This window comes from Oncorhynchus kisutch, linkage group LG29 (assembly GCF_002021735.2).
Source record: "Oncorhynchus kisutch isolate 150728-3 linkage group LG29, Okis_V2, whole genome shotgun sequence".
Lineage (NCBI taxonomy): Eukaryota > Metazoa > Chordata > Actinopteri > Salmoniformes > Salmonidae > Oncorhynchus > Oncorhynchus kisutch.
Window position 1 is genome coordinate 28,224,127 of NC_034202.2, and position 15,802 is coordinate 28,239,928.

General features: G+C 43.7%; 1 protein-coding gene across 1 annotated transcript; it reads right to left on the reverse strand.

Annotated features, from left to right (window-relative positions):
- Positions 1-836: 836 nt before the first annotated feature.
- Positions 837-14,486, reverse strand: LOC109873639 (cationic amino acid transporter 3-like). Its single transcript, XM_020465280.2, has 12 exons — positions 14,392-14,486; positions 5,289-5,750; positions 4,968-5,129; positions 4,539-4,728; positions 4,253-4,371; positions 3,282-3,504; positions 3,014-3,153; positions 2,643-2,745; positions 2,244-2,467; positions 1,946-2,112; positions 1,715-1,823; positions 837-1,575 (listed from the first exon to the last, which is right to left on the reverse strand). Exons 2-12 carry the CDS (start codon positions 5,653-5,655, stop codon positions 1,427-1,429), a joined length of 1,953 nt encoding a protein of 650 aa, XP_020320869.1. The 5' UTR covers positions 5,656-5,750; positions 14,392-14,486; the 3' UTR covers positions 837-1,426.
- Positions 14,487-15,802: the final 1,316 nt, after the last annotated feature.

Genomic DNA, 15,802 nt, shown 5'->3' on the forward strand with positions numbered 1-15,802 from the left:
TGCCAAGGGACCAGGACGACTGATCCGTGTAAAGGAAAGAATGAATGCTGCCATGTATCGTAAGATTTTGAGTGAAAACCTCCTTCCATCAGCAAGGGCATTGAAGATGCGTGGCTGGGTCTTTCAGCATGACAATGAACCCAAACACACCGCCCGGGCAACGAAGGAGTGGCTTCGTAAGAAGCATTTCAAGGTCCTGGAGTGGCCTAGCCAGTCTCCAGATCTCAACCCCATAGAAAATCTTTGGAGGGAGTTGAAAATCCGTGTTGCCCAGCAACAGCCCCAAAACATCACTGCTCTAGAGGAGATCTGCATGGAGGAATGGGCCAAAATACCAGCAACAGTGTGAAAACCTTGTGAAGACTTACAGAAAACGTTTGACCTCTGTCATTGCCAACAAAGGGTATATAACAAAGTATTGAGAAACTTTTGTTATTGACCATAATTTTCCACCATAATTTGCAAATAAATTCATAAAAAAATCCTACAATGTGATTTTCTGGATTTTTTTCCCTCATTTTGTCTGTCATAATTGAAGTGTACCTACGATGAAAATGACAGGCCTCATCTTTTTAAGTGAGAACTTGCACAATTGGTGGCTGACTAAACACTTTTTTGCCCCACTGTAAAATGTAGTGGTGCCAGGATGTCGTTTCAGCAACTTTAAGGTTTAGCTACAATACTCCATGTATTCTTTGGATGAACCTAATATGCATATACTGCTTCAGTTACACAGGGACTAACCACCGTGAAGACAATAACTTACATCATTACTTGGACTATTTTACCATATGTTTAAAAACATTTTCAATGACAAAGACATCACTGGCAACAGATTGTTCATAAATGCCTTTAGGATATTTAGTTCCCACATCTCTGTGGTGATATTTCATCTTACAGAACAAGCTGACACCAACAATAAATACTAGTTTCTGCCACAAGGCGTACAAGGCCCTACTGTTAAATACATTGCTCTGTGACAGGTGATGGAGGACGGTTTGTCTACGCCAGCGATCCCCAAAGCACCTGCATCAGGCCTTGATCCACTAACCCTGTGCTGTTGTCCCAAGTACACAGAGGCTCTGACCAAGATTGTAAACCACATAGACCCACTCTGTTTACACATGGCCCTAACCAACACTCCTGGCCAGCTGTAGTTCATATTGCTGCTGGACACCAGGGGCTAACAATTAGAGGCACAGACACAATCAAACTTGGAAGAGACTAACTTCTAATAAATAAAATCACTAGTAATGTTAATAGCAATGTTTCAACTGTTAAAAATATAATTCCTCAAATGTCCAAATAAGCTTAAAACAGAGATATCCCAAAAATGGAAAAGAAAAACAGATGAATTGTAGTGTCAGTCAGTTGAATTGTCTGCCTTCACTGCAGAGGTATTATGTGTGGGGTTTCCTCCAGCTGTTCAGGGGCTCATCCCCTCCACCTCACTCTCGTCTCCCCCCAGGTAGATGTGCTTCTTCTTGGTCTGGAGGGCAGGCTCATATTTCCCACGGGTGCTGCTGGCTGCCGCACTGCTGTGCCAGATCCCATAAAAGAAGTAGATTGCGAATCCTGAGGGAAGGAGTAACAGGAATGGTTAGAGGAGTCCACACAAATTAAGTTAATATTCTGCTGCTCATAAAAACAGACTTAGTTTTGAGATTCTATTGTGACTTTAGAAACATCTCCTATGTATGTCACGTTAACTCACCAATGGCCATCCACACAGCGAAACGGCACCACGTAGCCAGGTCCAGCTGCATCATGAGGTAGATGTTGACAAAGACACTGAACAGAGGCAGCCAAGGCAGCAGGGGCACCTAGAGGGAAGAGGTACAGGTTAGTCATACTTTTACTGCATATCAAGCTGGATTATAAACTGGTTGTAAAACATGAATAAACACTGGACCTGTTTAAATTAAATAAATATTCAGAAACTGACCTTGAAGGTGAGGGCTTCCGTGCTCTCTGGTTGTCTCCAGATGATAATGACACAAAGGGCACAGAGCAAGGCCAGGACTACACACACTGTGACCCACACAGGCTGAACCTCCATCAACTCATCCAGCTTCCCTGCCAGCACCACACACAGCACAGTGATGAGCACCGCTAGAAAGGATGAAGAGAGAGCAAGTTAAAATTAGCTTTCAAAAAAATTTTTTTTTAAAAGAGCTGCTTTGAAAACAACCAATGGTCAACCGCATAAGACGGCAAGTGTGGGTGAGAAAGGTGTCACTCACAGATAATGGCCGTGGTGGCATAGACAATGTTCCCGGAGGTCTTGGTAGGGAAGGCACCACTGGGGAAGAGGAGGAGGCAGGGGGTGAATTTTTCCCTGAGGGGGCGGTCCTCCAGATCCAGGCCGTACTCATCTCCACTGTCCCCACGGGCCACCTTCTCCCCTCCAACCAGATCCACTAGATTTTCTGTCTGACTGGATGAGCTCAGGGTGCCGGGCTGGTACCTAGACAGACAGACAGGTCAGTCTCCTGGAACATGGGAGGTATTCACACTGAGCGTGCCATGTAAAATAACATAAGCAAATCCAGTATAGGAGGATAATCACCATTTCAATATCACAAATGCTAGGTTAGGTATTAAAGTATGTTTATAATAATGTGGTATAAGTCATCACCTACCTAAGGATAAGCACACAGATGGCCACTAGTGAGTAGGCCAGCAGTGTCCCTATGGACATGAGATCAACCAGGGCAGCCAGGTCAAAGAGGAAGGCCATCAGAGCTACAGGGAGAGGTGACAAAGCAGCATTACTCACTATATAAAGATAATCTACTCCGTGAAGTTGGTTCATTACCATCATACTCAAAAACAATGGAACAAAAAACAGCATTCCGTTGTTCAGAGAATATTTTTCTACGGTCTTCCCTCATGCTGTACATTCCTACTTCCATACATAAACACAGAACAGCAGGAGTTGACTACAGTGAAACCCAGCGGTAGTAGAGCAGAACCAGATGAATGAACAGAGAGGGAGGAGGGCTGAACTCACATGCCACACAGCCAGAGACTATAGTGGCCATCAGGGGGGTCTTGGTGCGCGTGTTCATGCGGGACAGGCCACGGAACAGGAGCCCATCCTCTGCCATGGCGTAGATCACCCTCGGCATGGGGAACATGGACCCAAGCAGGCTAGGAAAACAACAAACATTGACTACATAGCAAAGACAGAGTGACTTAAGTACCGAGTATGAGCGTAGTGGATACATTAAGGGAGCTATAGAACAGTAGCCATAGTGTGATCTATCAGCCTAACTGACCTGGTGGAGAGAGCACAGAGGGAACCCACAGCCACGATGTAGCGAGCAGGATCCCAGCCCACGTAGTTGAAGGCCTCTGGCAGGGGGCTCTGGGTGTCCAGCATGTAGTAAGGCATCATGAGGGTGAGGGCTGCAGACACCCCGAAGTAGGCGAAGAAACAGATGAGCAGAGAGGCCACGATGCCCACGGGGATGGAACGCATGGGGTTCTTAGCCTCTTCGCCTGTGGGAAAATACAAGGCAGCACTATGAGAGAGGACCACCAAAGAGAACTACAAGGCAGCACTATGAGAGAGGACCACCAAAGAGAACTACAAGGCAGCACTATGAGAGAGGACCACCAAAGAGAACTACAAGGCAGCACTATGAGAGAGGACCACCAAAGAGAACTACAAGGCAGCACTATCAGAGAGGACCACCAAAGAGAACTACAAGGCAGCACTATGAGAGAGGACCACCAAAGAGAACTACAAGGCAGCACTATGAGAGAGGACCACCAAAGAGAACTACAAGGCAGCACTATGAGAGAGGACCACCAAAGAGAACTACAAGGCAGCACTATCAGAGAGGACCACCAAAGAGAACTACAAGGCAGCACTATGAGAGAGGACCACCAAAGAGAAATACAAGGCAGCACTATGAGAGAGGACCACCAAAGAGAAATACAAGGTAACCATTTTAAAAGTGACATTTTGAATAACGGAAGGTAACTGACTCTTGAGAAGAAACGAGGTGGACCCATCTAATGTTTATCGCTAGGGCAAAGTAAACAGCTCAAATAACTTGATAAAGTACGACTAGAATTTATATATAAATGCCTTTAGTATTTTAATTTTGGAGAATCTCTTATACAATGGGTTAAAGTTATGTATAGTAACCCTGGGTGTAAAATAGTAAATAATGGCTACTTCTCAGAAAGGTATTAAACTGTCAGGAGTTTGTTTAGCTCTGGAGCAGAGTCAGTAACTCACTGGTAGTGGCGATGCAGTCGAAACCCACGAATGCGTAGAAACAGGTAGCAGCACCGGACAGAATGCCACTGAGGCCAAAAGGAGCAAAACCACCCGAGCCAAACATCTTATCCACAACCCTGAGTGACAGAGAGGACACAGGGTGTTATACTGTTATGTTTCTGAAACCAAATGCAGAGATCAAACACAGCTAGTCAGATACAAACATGATTTACTCCGTACGTTTGGTCTATAATGGAATCTACAGATAATCTCAGCTGGTAGCCATATTAAATGAATGACTCACTCCTGGGATATGCTGGAGGTGTTGGTGTGGTTGGGGTAGGTATTAACAAAGTCCTCCAGGGTGAGGTTCCAGTGCTCTGGGTCTCCCTTCACAAAGCCTGAGATGATGATGAAGCCCAGCACCACCAGGTTGACCCCAGTGAAAATCTTATTGATCAAGGCAGACTCACTCACTCCAAATGCCAGCAGCCCTGGAGGAAGCAACATGATGGCATGATTAACACAAATCTACATTGTCATTTGAGTCATTTCGCAGATGCTCTTATCCAGAGCAATGTACAGTTAGTGCTTTCATCTTTAAGGTAGCTTGGTGAGACAAATCAAGTCATATTACTATACTGTACATACAGCTTTTATGACGGGGTTATTAGTTATGTGCTGCCTCCCCGGGCCCCAACATTATCCATGTTGGTTGACAATGGGTCCTCACCAGTTAATAAGAGCACGATGATGAGTGCAAACAGGTCAGGGTATTCAGCCAGCACACCCCCCGGGACCTTCATGGCCATGGAAGACCTGAAGAAGAAAGAGATCTTCTCCTCCACTAGATTATCAAATGTAGAGCTCCAGGCTCGGGCCACACTGGCTGTACCTTAAGGACAGAGGACCAAGGAGAATAAGTTAACATGACGCAAAACATCAACCAAACTAAAGAGGATAAGCCATCCTAGAAACAAGCCTCCATCCATGAACATAGTGGCTCAATGCGAAGCCTTTGAATGCTTCACCGATTTCCAATCTACCAACTCACCGATGACATAGGAGAGGATGAGGTTCCATCCCGTGATGAAGGCCCAGATTTCACCAACCGTCACATAACTGTACAGGTACGCCGAACCCGTCTTGGGTACGCGGGCGCCAAACTCGGCATAACAGAGCCCGGCCAGCATTGAGGACAGTGCAGCGATGAGGAAGCAGAGAACGATGGCAGGGCCAGCCTTCTCCCTGGCCACTTCACCAGCCAGGACGTACACCCCTGCCCCCAGGGTGGAGCCCACCCCCAGGGCCACCAGGTCCAGTGTGGAGAGGCAGCGGGCAAAGCGTGTTCCCTCATCAGAGCAATCCAGTGCCCTGCGTCGCAGCAGGATCCGGCCGAAGGAGGCCATTTTTTCTACCATGGTTGTCTGTGGAGGGAGCTGGGGCCGAGGCTGTGATCAGTTGCTGATCAGAGCAGTGAAAATGCGTCACGAGCTGAGATGCAGCAGGAGAGATCCTAAGGTCAAACACAGTGGAGAAGCAGATTCATGAGTATATAAGAAAGTCTATAGGCAAAACGTATGCTATTAGTTCTTGCTAATGACATGAAATATTATGATTTAAATTTTGTAAAACTTTGTTGTGTGTGCAATCCTTGTTTGCAAACCAACTGTCTCTGGAACAACAAACTGATTAACTGATTAGTTCTCATGTGCATGAGAGAGAGCGAACAACATGAACATTCAAGAAATTTGCCCTGGCAAAGGAATAGCCTACTACTAAAATGGCTAATATTTGGTCAAGCCGGGACATTACAATTGTGTTTGATGCCACACTAGTATATCCTCCTAATCTGGTAATTCCAGTAATTCTTCCATTTTGGGATTTGGTCCATGTTTTAAATCCCCCTCCTGCATGTTTCCAGACAACCAAACCACACATTCTTCTAAGAAACAGCATGCTGGTATTATGAAACTTCCCAGAATTACATTTATTCACTTTAGGGCTTTATGAAAATAAAAAACAAACTGACACAGAGCTTTGATAAGCAGACATGGAAGTGAACACCAATATCTCTGTGCGCCACAATCCACTTATAACCTTCCTGGAGGACTACTGAGTTAAAGACATGCTGACCAACTTTCAGTCATCAGAAACAATTGTTTATGTAGTCTATTATAAACTGGGTGGTTACAACCCTGAAGGCTGATTGGCTGTCAGCCATGGTATATCAGACCATCTACCACTGGTATGACAAAACTTTTATTTTTACTGCTCTAATTACATTGGTAACCAGTTTATAATACCAATAAGGCACTTCAGGTGTTTGTGGTATATGGCCAATATACCACGGCTATGGGCTGTATCAAGGCACTCCGCCTTGCGCATAAGAACAGCCCTTAGCCGTGGTATATTAGCCATATACCACATTTCCCCTTGTGTCTTACTGCTTAATTATACTCTAGTACCCAATAGGCTATATTCTATCACATATTCAAGTCCATATCAAGTTTCCAGAATACAGATAGTAAAAAATGTTATCCTAATGAAATGATACCATGTGGTAAGACAACCACTTTGGCATTTAGCCTACATACATTTAAAACAAATGGTATTACCAATTTCAACACTGTCACAAGGTTAATTTGCATTCCACCAAGAGCATGTATCAGCGTTTCCCCTATATTCATTTAGCAGCAGCGGGCCGCCAATGCCCAAAAAATTGTCTCCACTCCAAAAGATGACATTTAAAAAAAGATATATATATATATATATTTTTTTTTAAAGACACACACGGTAAAAACAGTTTCAGTGTAAGCTTAAACGACTAAACCCATATATAAATGTACATATTATAATGGAGCTATATATTTAGGAACTAGCCATCACCAAAATAAAAACTAGACAGTCAGGGAGAAACAAAAATCACAAAAATGTTATGGCATGGGGCTGCCATTTTGTTCATGTTTGAGCCCCATGGCAAAAAGTGTAGAATAGCAGGAAATCAAACTGAACAAAAATTATTTATGTCTGTACTAAAGCCCTTTTGTGGGTGGGCCTATGACCTCCCAAGCCCACCCGCGGCTGTGCACCTGCCCAGTCGTGTGAAATCCATAGATTAGGGCCTAATTAATGAAGTTCAATTGACTGATTTCTTTATATGAACTGTAACTCAGTAAAATCTTTGCAATTGTTGCATGTTGCGTTAATATTTCTGTTCAGTATAGCTTTAAAACAGCATTTTTTTTTTGTTCAGCCCCATTACAAAATGTGTAGAATAGCGGGAAACTAGCTTTAAAACAGTAAAAGTATATCTCAGCCAATGTCAAAATGTGTAGAATTGCAAGAATTTAGCTTTAAAACAGCTTTAAAAAAAATCTAACATTTCCATTTGGCGACTCTGCCATTGGCCACGCCCACTACCACACCCTTGTATACATTACGCATGTTGCACAGTACTTAAGGTCATCATGGCTACTGCTTATTCTACATATCTGAGACACTGCCTCTTCAGCAGCACACCACAAACACTCTACAAAGCCTGGAGACTTGTAGCTTAGCCTGTGACACTTAATAATAATAAATGTGTACAGGCCCATTCTAAATGTTGTTATCCATAGAACACAGTGCACAATCACCGGAAATGTGTTGAGAAAACTATTTGCATGAGGAATGGCAGTATAAAATAAACATAGCCCCTGGCCTCTGAAGGTATTAGGAAATTAAAACAATTGTTCAAAAATAACAACTTTCATGTATCGGGCATTGCGTCTGCCACAAACTGTCAACAGGGAAAATAGCCAAGCGGGTTTGATCAGGCTAGCAGCCGTGATTGGATCAGGATGGTGCTGGTATGGGGCCAAGTAGAAAATAATTGCAGCCAACAATACTGTCTCCTTTCCTTGGACACGCACAATAGCTTCCCTCATTTCAGTCTGCATGGGCTTGGCATGTCCACCTTGTAACTTAAACCACTGTTCTAAAACACGGAAAGTATGACTGTGCTCTCCAGGGGTTGATTTAACAACTGAACAGTTCCACAACACTGACATGCTAAAACAGATACCGAGTTAAACTAGCGATTAACCACCTTGGGCCAGTAACCGAAAAGTTACTGGTTCGAATCCCCGAGCAGACTAGGTGAATAATCTCTTGATGTGCATTTGAGCAAGGCACTTATCCCCCCCTGGATAAGAGCATCTGCTAAGTTACTCAAAATGAAAACGTAGCCATTTTAGAGTTAGGCAGGCCGCATGTGTGGCCCTGGGAATGTGCCCTCTGGGAATCTCCCTGCCAGCGATTCATGCCCAGTGCCTGAGAGGTTTAGTCTGTTTTGTTCTGCCTACTCAGTAAGCTCTCGAGATAGCCTCTTTGGTCTGAGTGATGCAGGGTGGCTGGCCTGTGTGTGTATGCGTGAGTGGATGTGTGAAACCAGGTTGTGAAGAAGCGAATGCTCAACTCTTCTAAATGTAACGTCTGAAAGCTCAAATCAGACATGCTCGTTGGAGCCTCCAGGCTGAAAGGGTTTAGTGTCCACCTGCCCTTCTCTGTAATAGGTTGGCTGTAGTATACAATGGATAGGACAACTTCAGCAGACCTAAATGACTAGGCCTAGGCTAACTGGCCTAATACCATTTGGATTGCATTTAGGCTTTTGCTGTAGTGCTTTTCACTAGCCCCCCACCTTCCCTCTGTAGTACAGTAGATAGTGAATATTAGGTGCCTCGCTGACCTTTTGTAAACATATCTAAAACGATTATCCCAAGACTAACCAACCTGTTCATCTCATTAGGGACTGTTGCTCACTCTACACAAAGCATGTTATTGTTTTGACTCTCACTGTCAACAACATGTCTGTTTACTTCTTGTCTAGCCCCACAAAACAAACACGCTGAAGACCAAATGAGTCGCTTAGTTATTAGTGTACAAGTAACTGGAAAGAGTGGGTTCCCTTGGTGGTTATAGACAGAGTTCCTGCCCACTGGTAAAGTTCACTATTCTTCTTTTTATACCCAACCCAAGTCATAGACACTGAAATACATAGATATGGACTAACATTAGAAAACAATTAGGCTTACACACAATGTAGATGAGAAGACCCACGGAGATAATAATAATAAGGTGGAAGTAATATGGTATGGGGGATTTATTGTCTCGCTCAGTCCCGGCGTGTGAGATAGAGAGGAGGGTTGGTCGACAGGTTGTTCTGCCGGTCACTTGCCCTCACCAGTCTCTAAAGGGGGATTTGTAGAGAGATTGCACAGCTTGATCAATATTGTACTACATTGTTGAGGAGAGTTATGCAAGTAACTAATAAACTTATATTTTGCTCTACTCATAACAAAAAAAAAACATTTGAACTGTAACAAGCATACCCATTAATGAGTGCACTGTTCAACATGACTGGATCAGAAAATTGCGGCCCTACATTTCATGTTCGACTAACGACTGCAGACATCATGACCAGAATAATCACATGACAAACCGGATCACCATGTAATGTGGGTAGAGCAGCGTTAATTGGGGAGTGGATACTTTTTAAGAGGTTTGTACAAATGCAGCACTCTTGTCAGCGTGGGGAATTCAAGAGTGTCCTTTCAGCATTCTAATCTCAGTGGGTAGCTCACCCTTGGAGCTACGTGATGGGCGGCTACATTTCATATGTCATTGTCAATAGTTGTCCAGCTGTTTGAAGTTATGGAACAATCTGTTTTCTTGGCAAAGAAGGACATACTGCTGTGAGTGAACTGCGCAACCCCTCAAACCAATGGAACCAAGCCAACAGGGTCCCTCCCTCCTTCCTCAAGGTCCAATACATTGCCTATGGCAACTGACCAGTCTAGGACATACACCAGTCTAGGTGCAAATTGGCCCCCGAACATTTCTGAAAATGTCCCTGTAATTATCATTTATTTCCATCAATCAGCTTAGAATGCTAAGGTGAACAAATAAACACCTCCAATGCAAAAAGCGACCCCTTGAAAGAGTCAGAAGGTGCAAAAAAATATAACATGATTTGTCCTCTGCATAATGACCAACCTGAACATCAAACTCAGTGAGTGCAAATAAAAATGTAAAATAAGACTGAAGTCAAACACCACAACTCAACACATGATCCTCAATTTGAAAATTACATTAAACAAAAATGTTGCTACTGTAGTGGCTAGCTACAAATGTAAAACGCAGCCATCAAGATAATGTAAGCTACCTGCCAGTAGCCCAAACTGATGCAACACATCAAAAGGCGCTAGCTGTCATGCCAAGCCCAAAGACCTGTTTATTGGCTACTAAACTCAGTCGTAAAAATCCAAATAACTTCACAGATCTTCACAGAACTTAGGACACTAAGAGGCCTTTCTACTGACTTTGAAAAACACCAAAGGAAAGATGCCCAGGGTCCCTGCTCATCTGCGTGAACGTGCCTTAGGCATGCTGAAAGGAGGCACGAGGACTGCAGATGTGGCCATGGCAATAAATTGCCATGTCAGTACTGTGAGACACCTAAGACAGCGCTACAGGGAGACAGGATGGACAGCTGATCATCCTCACAGTGGCAGACCACGTGTAACAACACCTGCACAGGATCAGTACATCCAAACATCACACCTGCGGGACAGGTACAGGATGGCAACAACAACGGCCCGAGTTACACCAGGAACGCACAATCCCTCCATCAGTGCTCAGACTGTCTGCAATAGGCTGAGAGAGGCTAGACTGAGGGCTTGTAGGCCTGTTGTAAGGCAGGTCCTCACCAGACATCACCGGCAACAACATCACCTATGGGCACAAACCAACCGTTGCTGGATCAGACAGGACCGGCAAAAGGTGCTCTTCACTGACGAGTCATGGTTTTGACTTACATGGGGTGATGGTCAGATTCGCGTTTATCGTCGAAGGAATGAGCGTTACACCGAGGCCTGTACTCTGGAGCGGGATCGATTTGTAGGTGGAGGGTCCATCATGGTCTGGGGCGGTGTGTCACAGCATCATCGGACTGAGCTCGTTGTCATTGCAGACAATCTCAACACTGTGCGTTACAGGGAAGACATCCTCCTCCCTCATGTGGTACCCTTCCTGCTGACTCATCCTGACATGACCCTCCAGCATGACAATGCCACGAGCCATACTGCTCATTCTGTGCGTGATTTCCTGCAAGACAGGAATATCAGTGTTCTGCCATGGCCAACGAAGAGTCTGGATCTCAATCCCATTGAGCACGTCTGGGACCTGTTGGATCGGAGGGTGAGGGCTAGGGCCATTCCCCCCAGAAATGTCCTGGAACTTGCAGGTGCCTTGGTGGAAGAGTGGGGTAACATGGCAAATCTGGTACAGTCAATGAGGAGGAGATGCACTGCAGTACTTAATGCACCTGGTGGCCACACCAGATACTGACTGTTACTTTTGACCTCTCCTTTGTTCAGGGACACATTATTCAATTTCTGTTTCTGTCACAGGTCTGTGGAACTTGTTCAGTTTATGTCTCAGTTGTTGAATCTTGTTATGTTCATACAAATATTTACACATTAAGTTTGCTGAAAATAAACACATTTGATGGTGAGGACGTTTCTTCTTTTGGTTAGTTTATTACACTAACCTGTGAAAGTTGTCTATGATCGGTTTGCTAGTTAGCTACCTTAGCGTGTGTTCGTTCACTCTGGCTATCTACTCCGATTTCAGAGCACTCTCGTTTGAGCGTGCCAGAGCGCAGAATAACTGATGACTAACGCCCAACACGTGTTGAATATGGGCGGTGCCAGTAAACATCGGCAAAAAAATTTATTAAATTGTTGCCAGCAACACAGTTAAATACACCAACACTCTGGATAACATGAAAACAGACTAACCAGCTCTGCTAGGTCAAGTAAAATGGTCAGTGAGGTGTTCTCTCATTTTTGTCTCGAAGTAACGTAAACTCACCCCATTCCGTACAAATGTGCGCAACCGCAACATTCAAACAAGGCTACAAAGAAAACTAATGGGATTGTAGCAACTTTGCTGACTTCAAAATCTGGGGTGTGAACTAGGTTTCTATTCAAGCGTTGATCGACATGGTAATGGCTCTATAGTATTGGAGAAAAGTTGAAAAAAACTGACCCTCCGTTACATCGTGACGCGTCATGTCGTAACGTACAGAATGCATAAAGCAACTATTTCTGTCTTACAATCTCTCTCCACCAGGTGCTCTCATCATTTAAAAACAAGAAATGGACAGTGGGGGCCTCCCGGGTGGCGCAGTGGTTAAGGGCACTGTACTGCAGCGCCAGCTGTGCCACCAGAGACTCTGGGTTCGCGCCCAGGATCTGTCGTAACCGGCCGCAACCGGGAGGTCCGTGGGGCACAATTGGCCTAGCGTCGTCCGGGTTAGGGAGGGCTTGGCCGGTAGGAATATCCTTGTCTCATCGCGCACCAGCGACTCCTGTGGCGGGCCGGGTGCAGTGTGTGCTAACCAAGGTTGCCAGGTGTACAGTGTTTCCTCCAACACATTGGTGCGGCTGGCTTCCGGGTTGGATGCGCGCTGTGTTAAGAAACAATGCGGCTTGGTTTGGTTGTGTATCGGAGGACGCATGACTTTCAACCTTCGTCTCTCCCGAGCCCATACGGGAGTTGTAGCGATGAGACAAGATAGTAGCTAACAATTGGATACCACGAAATTGGGGAGAAAAAGGGGTGACATTTTTTAAAAAGGGGAAAAAAGAAGAAATGGACAGAAACGTAAATAAAACACTATAAAGAGTTTATATAATGTGTCATTACATACCTATTTGAAGGTTTGTCGAATTTGAATTGTGTTTTTAGGGCGGTGCTAAAGTGATCTTAGAAGTAAACAGCGACTTTGAGAATGATGATCGCATACAATGATGATGTAAAAAATGACTAGGTATCCCCCCCTAGTCATTTTTTACATCATCATTGCATGCGATCATCATTCTCAAAGTCGCTGTTTACTTCTAAGATCACTTTAGCACCGCCCTAAAAACACAATTCAAATTCGACAAACCTTCAAATAGGTATGTAATGACACATTATATAAACTCTTTATAGTGTTTTATTTACATTTTAGAGGCGATAAGGTGCTAAGTTGGACAGATCGAGTGAAAAAAGCTATTTTCCCCACACAACATCTCTCCTTCTCACTATCACGCATTAGTTTCGCTTCCCCACCCGCCATTTTTAAAAAGAGCCGATGGGGCTCCATTGCCTGCTTGAATTATGCAGAAACAGGCAGCGTTTAGGTCATGTAATTGATTCTGTTGGAAAGGGGAGAAATTGTGCTTTACAATGGTATTGACATTACAGTTGATCTGGAAGTATTACGTTTTGGGGGCGCTAAAATAAGGGCAATTGTACGGACCAAGGCGATGTACGAGTTTACGTTAATTTACGTTAGCTAACAAGCTGGCCAACCTTGGCTTGGGTGCTTGACTGTCGCTGTGGTCAGGACGCTCGGATCAACGCTACTTCCTGGCCAGAGCGGCCAATTGAACGCTCCGAGAGCGAAACGCTCTTAATTTACCAACGCCCAGTGTGCACTCCAGAGCGAATTTACGAACGCATACATATTTATGCTACACACATCCACACAGTTCGTTGATGTGTTGTTTCCTAGCTAGCTAGTTAAATATATAAATTACATTGTTAACTAACGTTAGTTAGATAACGTTTGCTAGTTGACTCAAGACTTAGTTTGTTTGTTTGCTTGCTAGCTAGCTTGCTAGCTAGCACGAACTGGCTTAACAATAATGAATTGACACTTTTTCACACGGCAGACAGTTGCAGTAATGTAAATTTAAACTGCACGTATTTAATAAAATTGATCATTACAATACAATATTAGCAATATGCTAGTTAGCTATCGTCTAAAACAATCGCATAGCTAGCAATGCTGGTAACGTTCGTTGTAAGATGTTAGGTTTGGTAAACATTATGTTTCAAACAAATAAATTCCACTGATCATTCTAACACCGAAACAATATCCTTGAATGTATTGTTTCAAAATTGAGTACATCTGACAGCACACGAGAAATAATTGCGTCAGAGTTATAATAAAAGACTACGGAGCCTCGTGCAGTTCATGCAAACACATGGACCACGATATCAAAAGGTATAAAGCCGACCTACTTTTCAGTAAAATGTGTGATGTTTGCAAGCTACTTTACCGTTGCTCTTCACTCTGAAGTGTTCGAATGACCTAGCCACCGCACGACAAAATAATGCTGACTTCCATAGGCTGATGAAACATCCCGATTTCCTCGGTGAAATTTCCTTGTGGACTTTTTAATTTTCAGAGGGCGGAGCCAGTGACGTGTAAATCATAGTATAAACAAGCCCTTCTTTTTGGGGCAGTGCTATCAGTGATTCTTTGGACCTCCACACCCTAAACCCCACCTTAACCATTTTACATTTCAACTTCAAAGGTGGGTATGAACGTCCCAAGGAACGTCCCAAAGGGGGGTATGAACGTCCCAAAGCAGGGACCGTTCTTTGAGGGGTGGAGCAAACCATTCATGAATTCCAGGGTGCTTCTCAATGTTCTAAAGTGGCTTCCTGTGTGTGGGTGTGTGTGTATGAGAGAGAGAGAAAGATTACACAGACCCACAAATAATTAGAAAATAAATCAAATTTTGAAAAAACTATCTATTGGGTGAAATACCACAGTGTGCAATCACAGCAGCAAAATGTGTGACCTGTTGCCACACGAAAAGGGCAACCAGTGAAGAACAAACACCATTGTAAATACAAACTACATTTATGTTTATTTATTTTCCCTTTCGTACAATTTGCACATCATTACAACACTGTATGTATACATAACATGACATTTGAAATGTCTTTATTCTTTTGGAACTTTTGTAAATGTAATGTTTACTGTTAATTTTTTATTGTTTATTTCACTTTTGTTTATTACCTATTTCACTTGCTTTGGTAATGTAAACATATGTTTCCCATGCCAATAAAACCCTTTAAATTGAATTGAGAGATGAGAACTCATCATGTTCATGTCTCCTTCGCCCAGATACTGGTTCAGGCAGCAGCCTGCCTTCCCCAAAAGAGGCTTATCCAAGTATGGAAAGAGAGGGTCATTCTCTTTTCAAGATCTTTCACTCCAGCCACTGACCTGGCACCAAGGACTTTCCACGATATCCTCTGTAGCTTTATCACCCAGATTAATAGAAGAAAAAATGTTATTCATCTCCGCCCCCAATGCCCTTGTGTGGAGTGTTAGAGGTGCAATGACCATGTTAAATGAGGAAATACTGATGCTGTCACCAAATATCTTTAGAACTAAACCAAATAGAAACCAATGAGTCATGTGGGCAGAACAAGTAAGGCGGTGGGCAGAGCCAAGCACAAGTTTACGAGATCCTCTTGGTGAATTTTAGCATATATTTGCATATTTACGTTAGGGAATGCCTACTCTGTGAAGTGTGCGGTTGCAATAACTCAATTCGCCTTTGCACTCCTTCGAAACAATAACATTTTTTAAACTTTAGCAAAAGGTAAAGTCAAATTATCTTAGTCCACTCTGTTCATAACAGATTCTAGTTTTGGGAACAGAAAACGGTATTG

Bases quoted from the DNA above. Each gene is read 5' to 3' on its own strand.
- LOC109873639 (XM_020465280.2), bottom strand. From the start codon at position 5,655: ATGGTAGAAAAAATGGCCTCCTTCGGCCGGATCCTGCTGCGACGCAGG. The intron at 4,372-4,538 runs GTGAGTCATTCA...TCTGTCACTCAG, and splicing joins ACCTCCAGCATATCCCAGGA to GGTTGTGGATAAGATGTTTG. The intron at 3,154-3,281 runs GTCAGTTAGGCT...TTGTTTTCCTAG, and splicing joins CTCTGTGCTCTCTCCACCAG to CCTGCTTGGGTCCATGTTCC.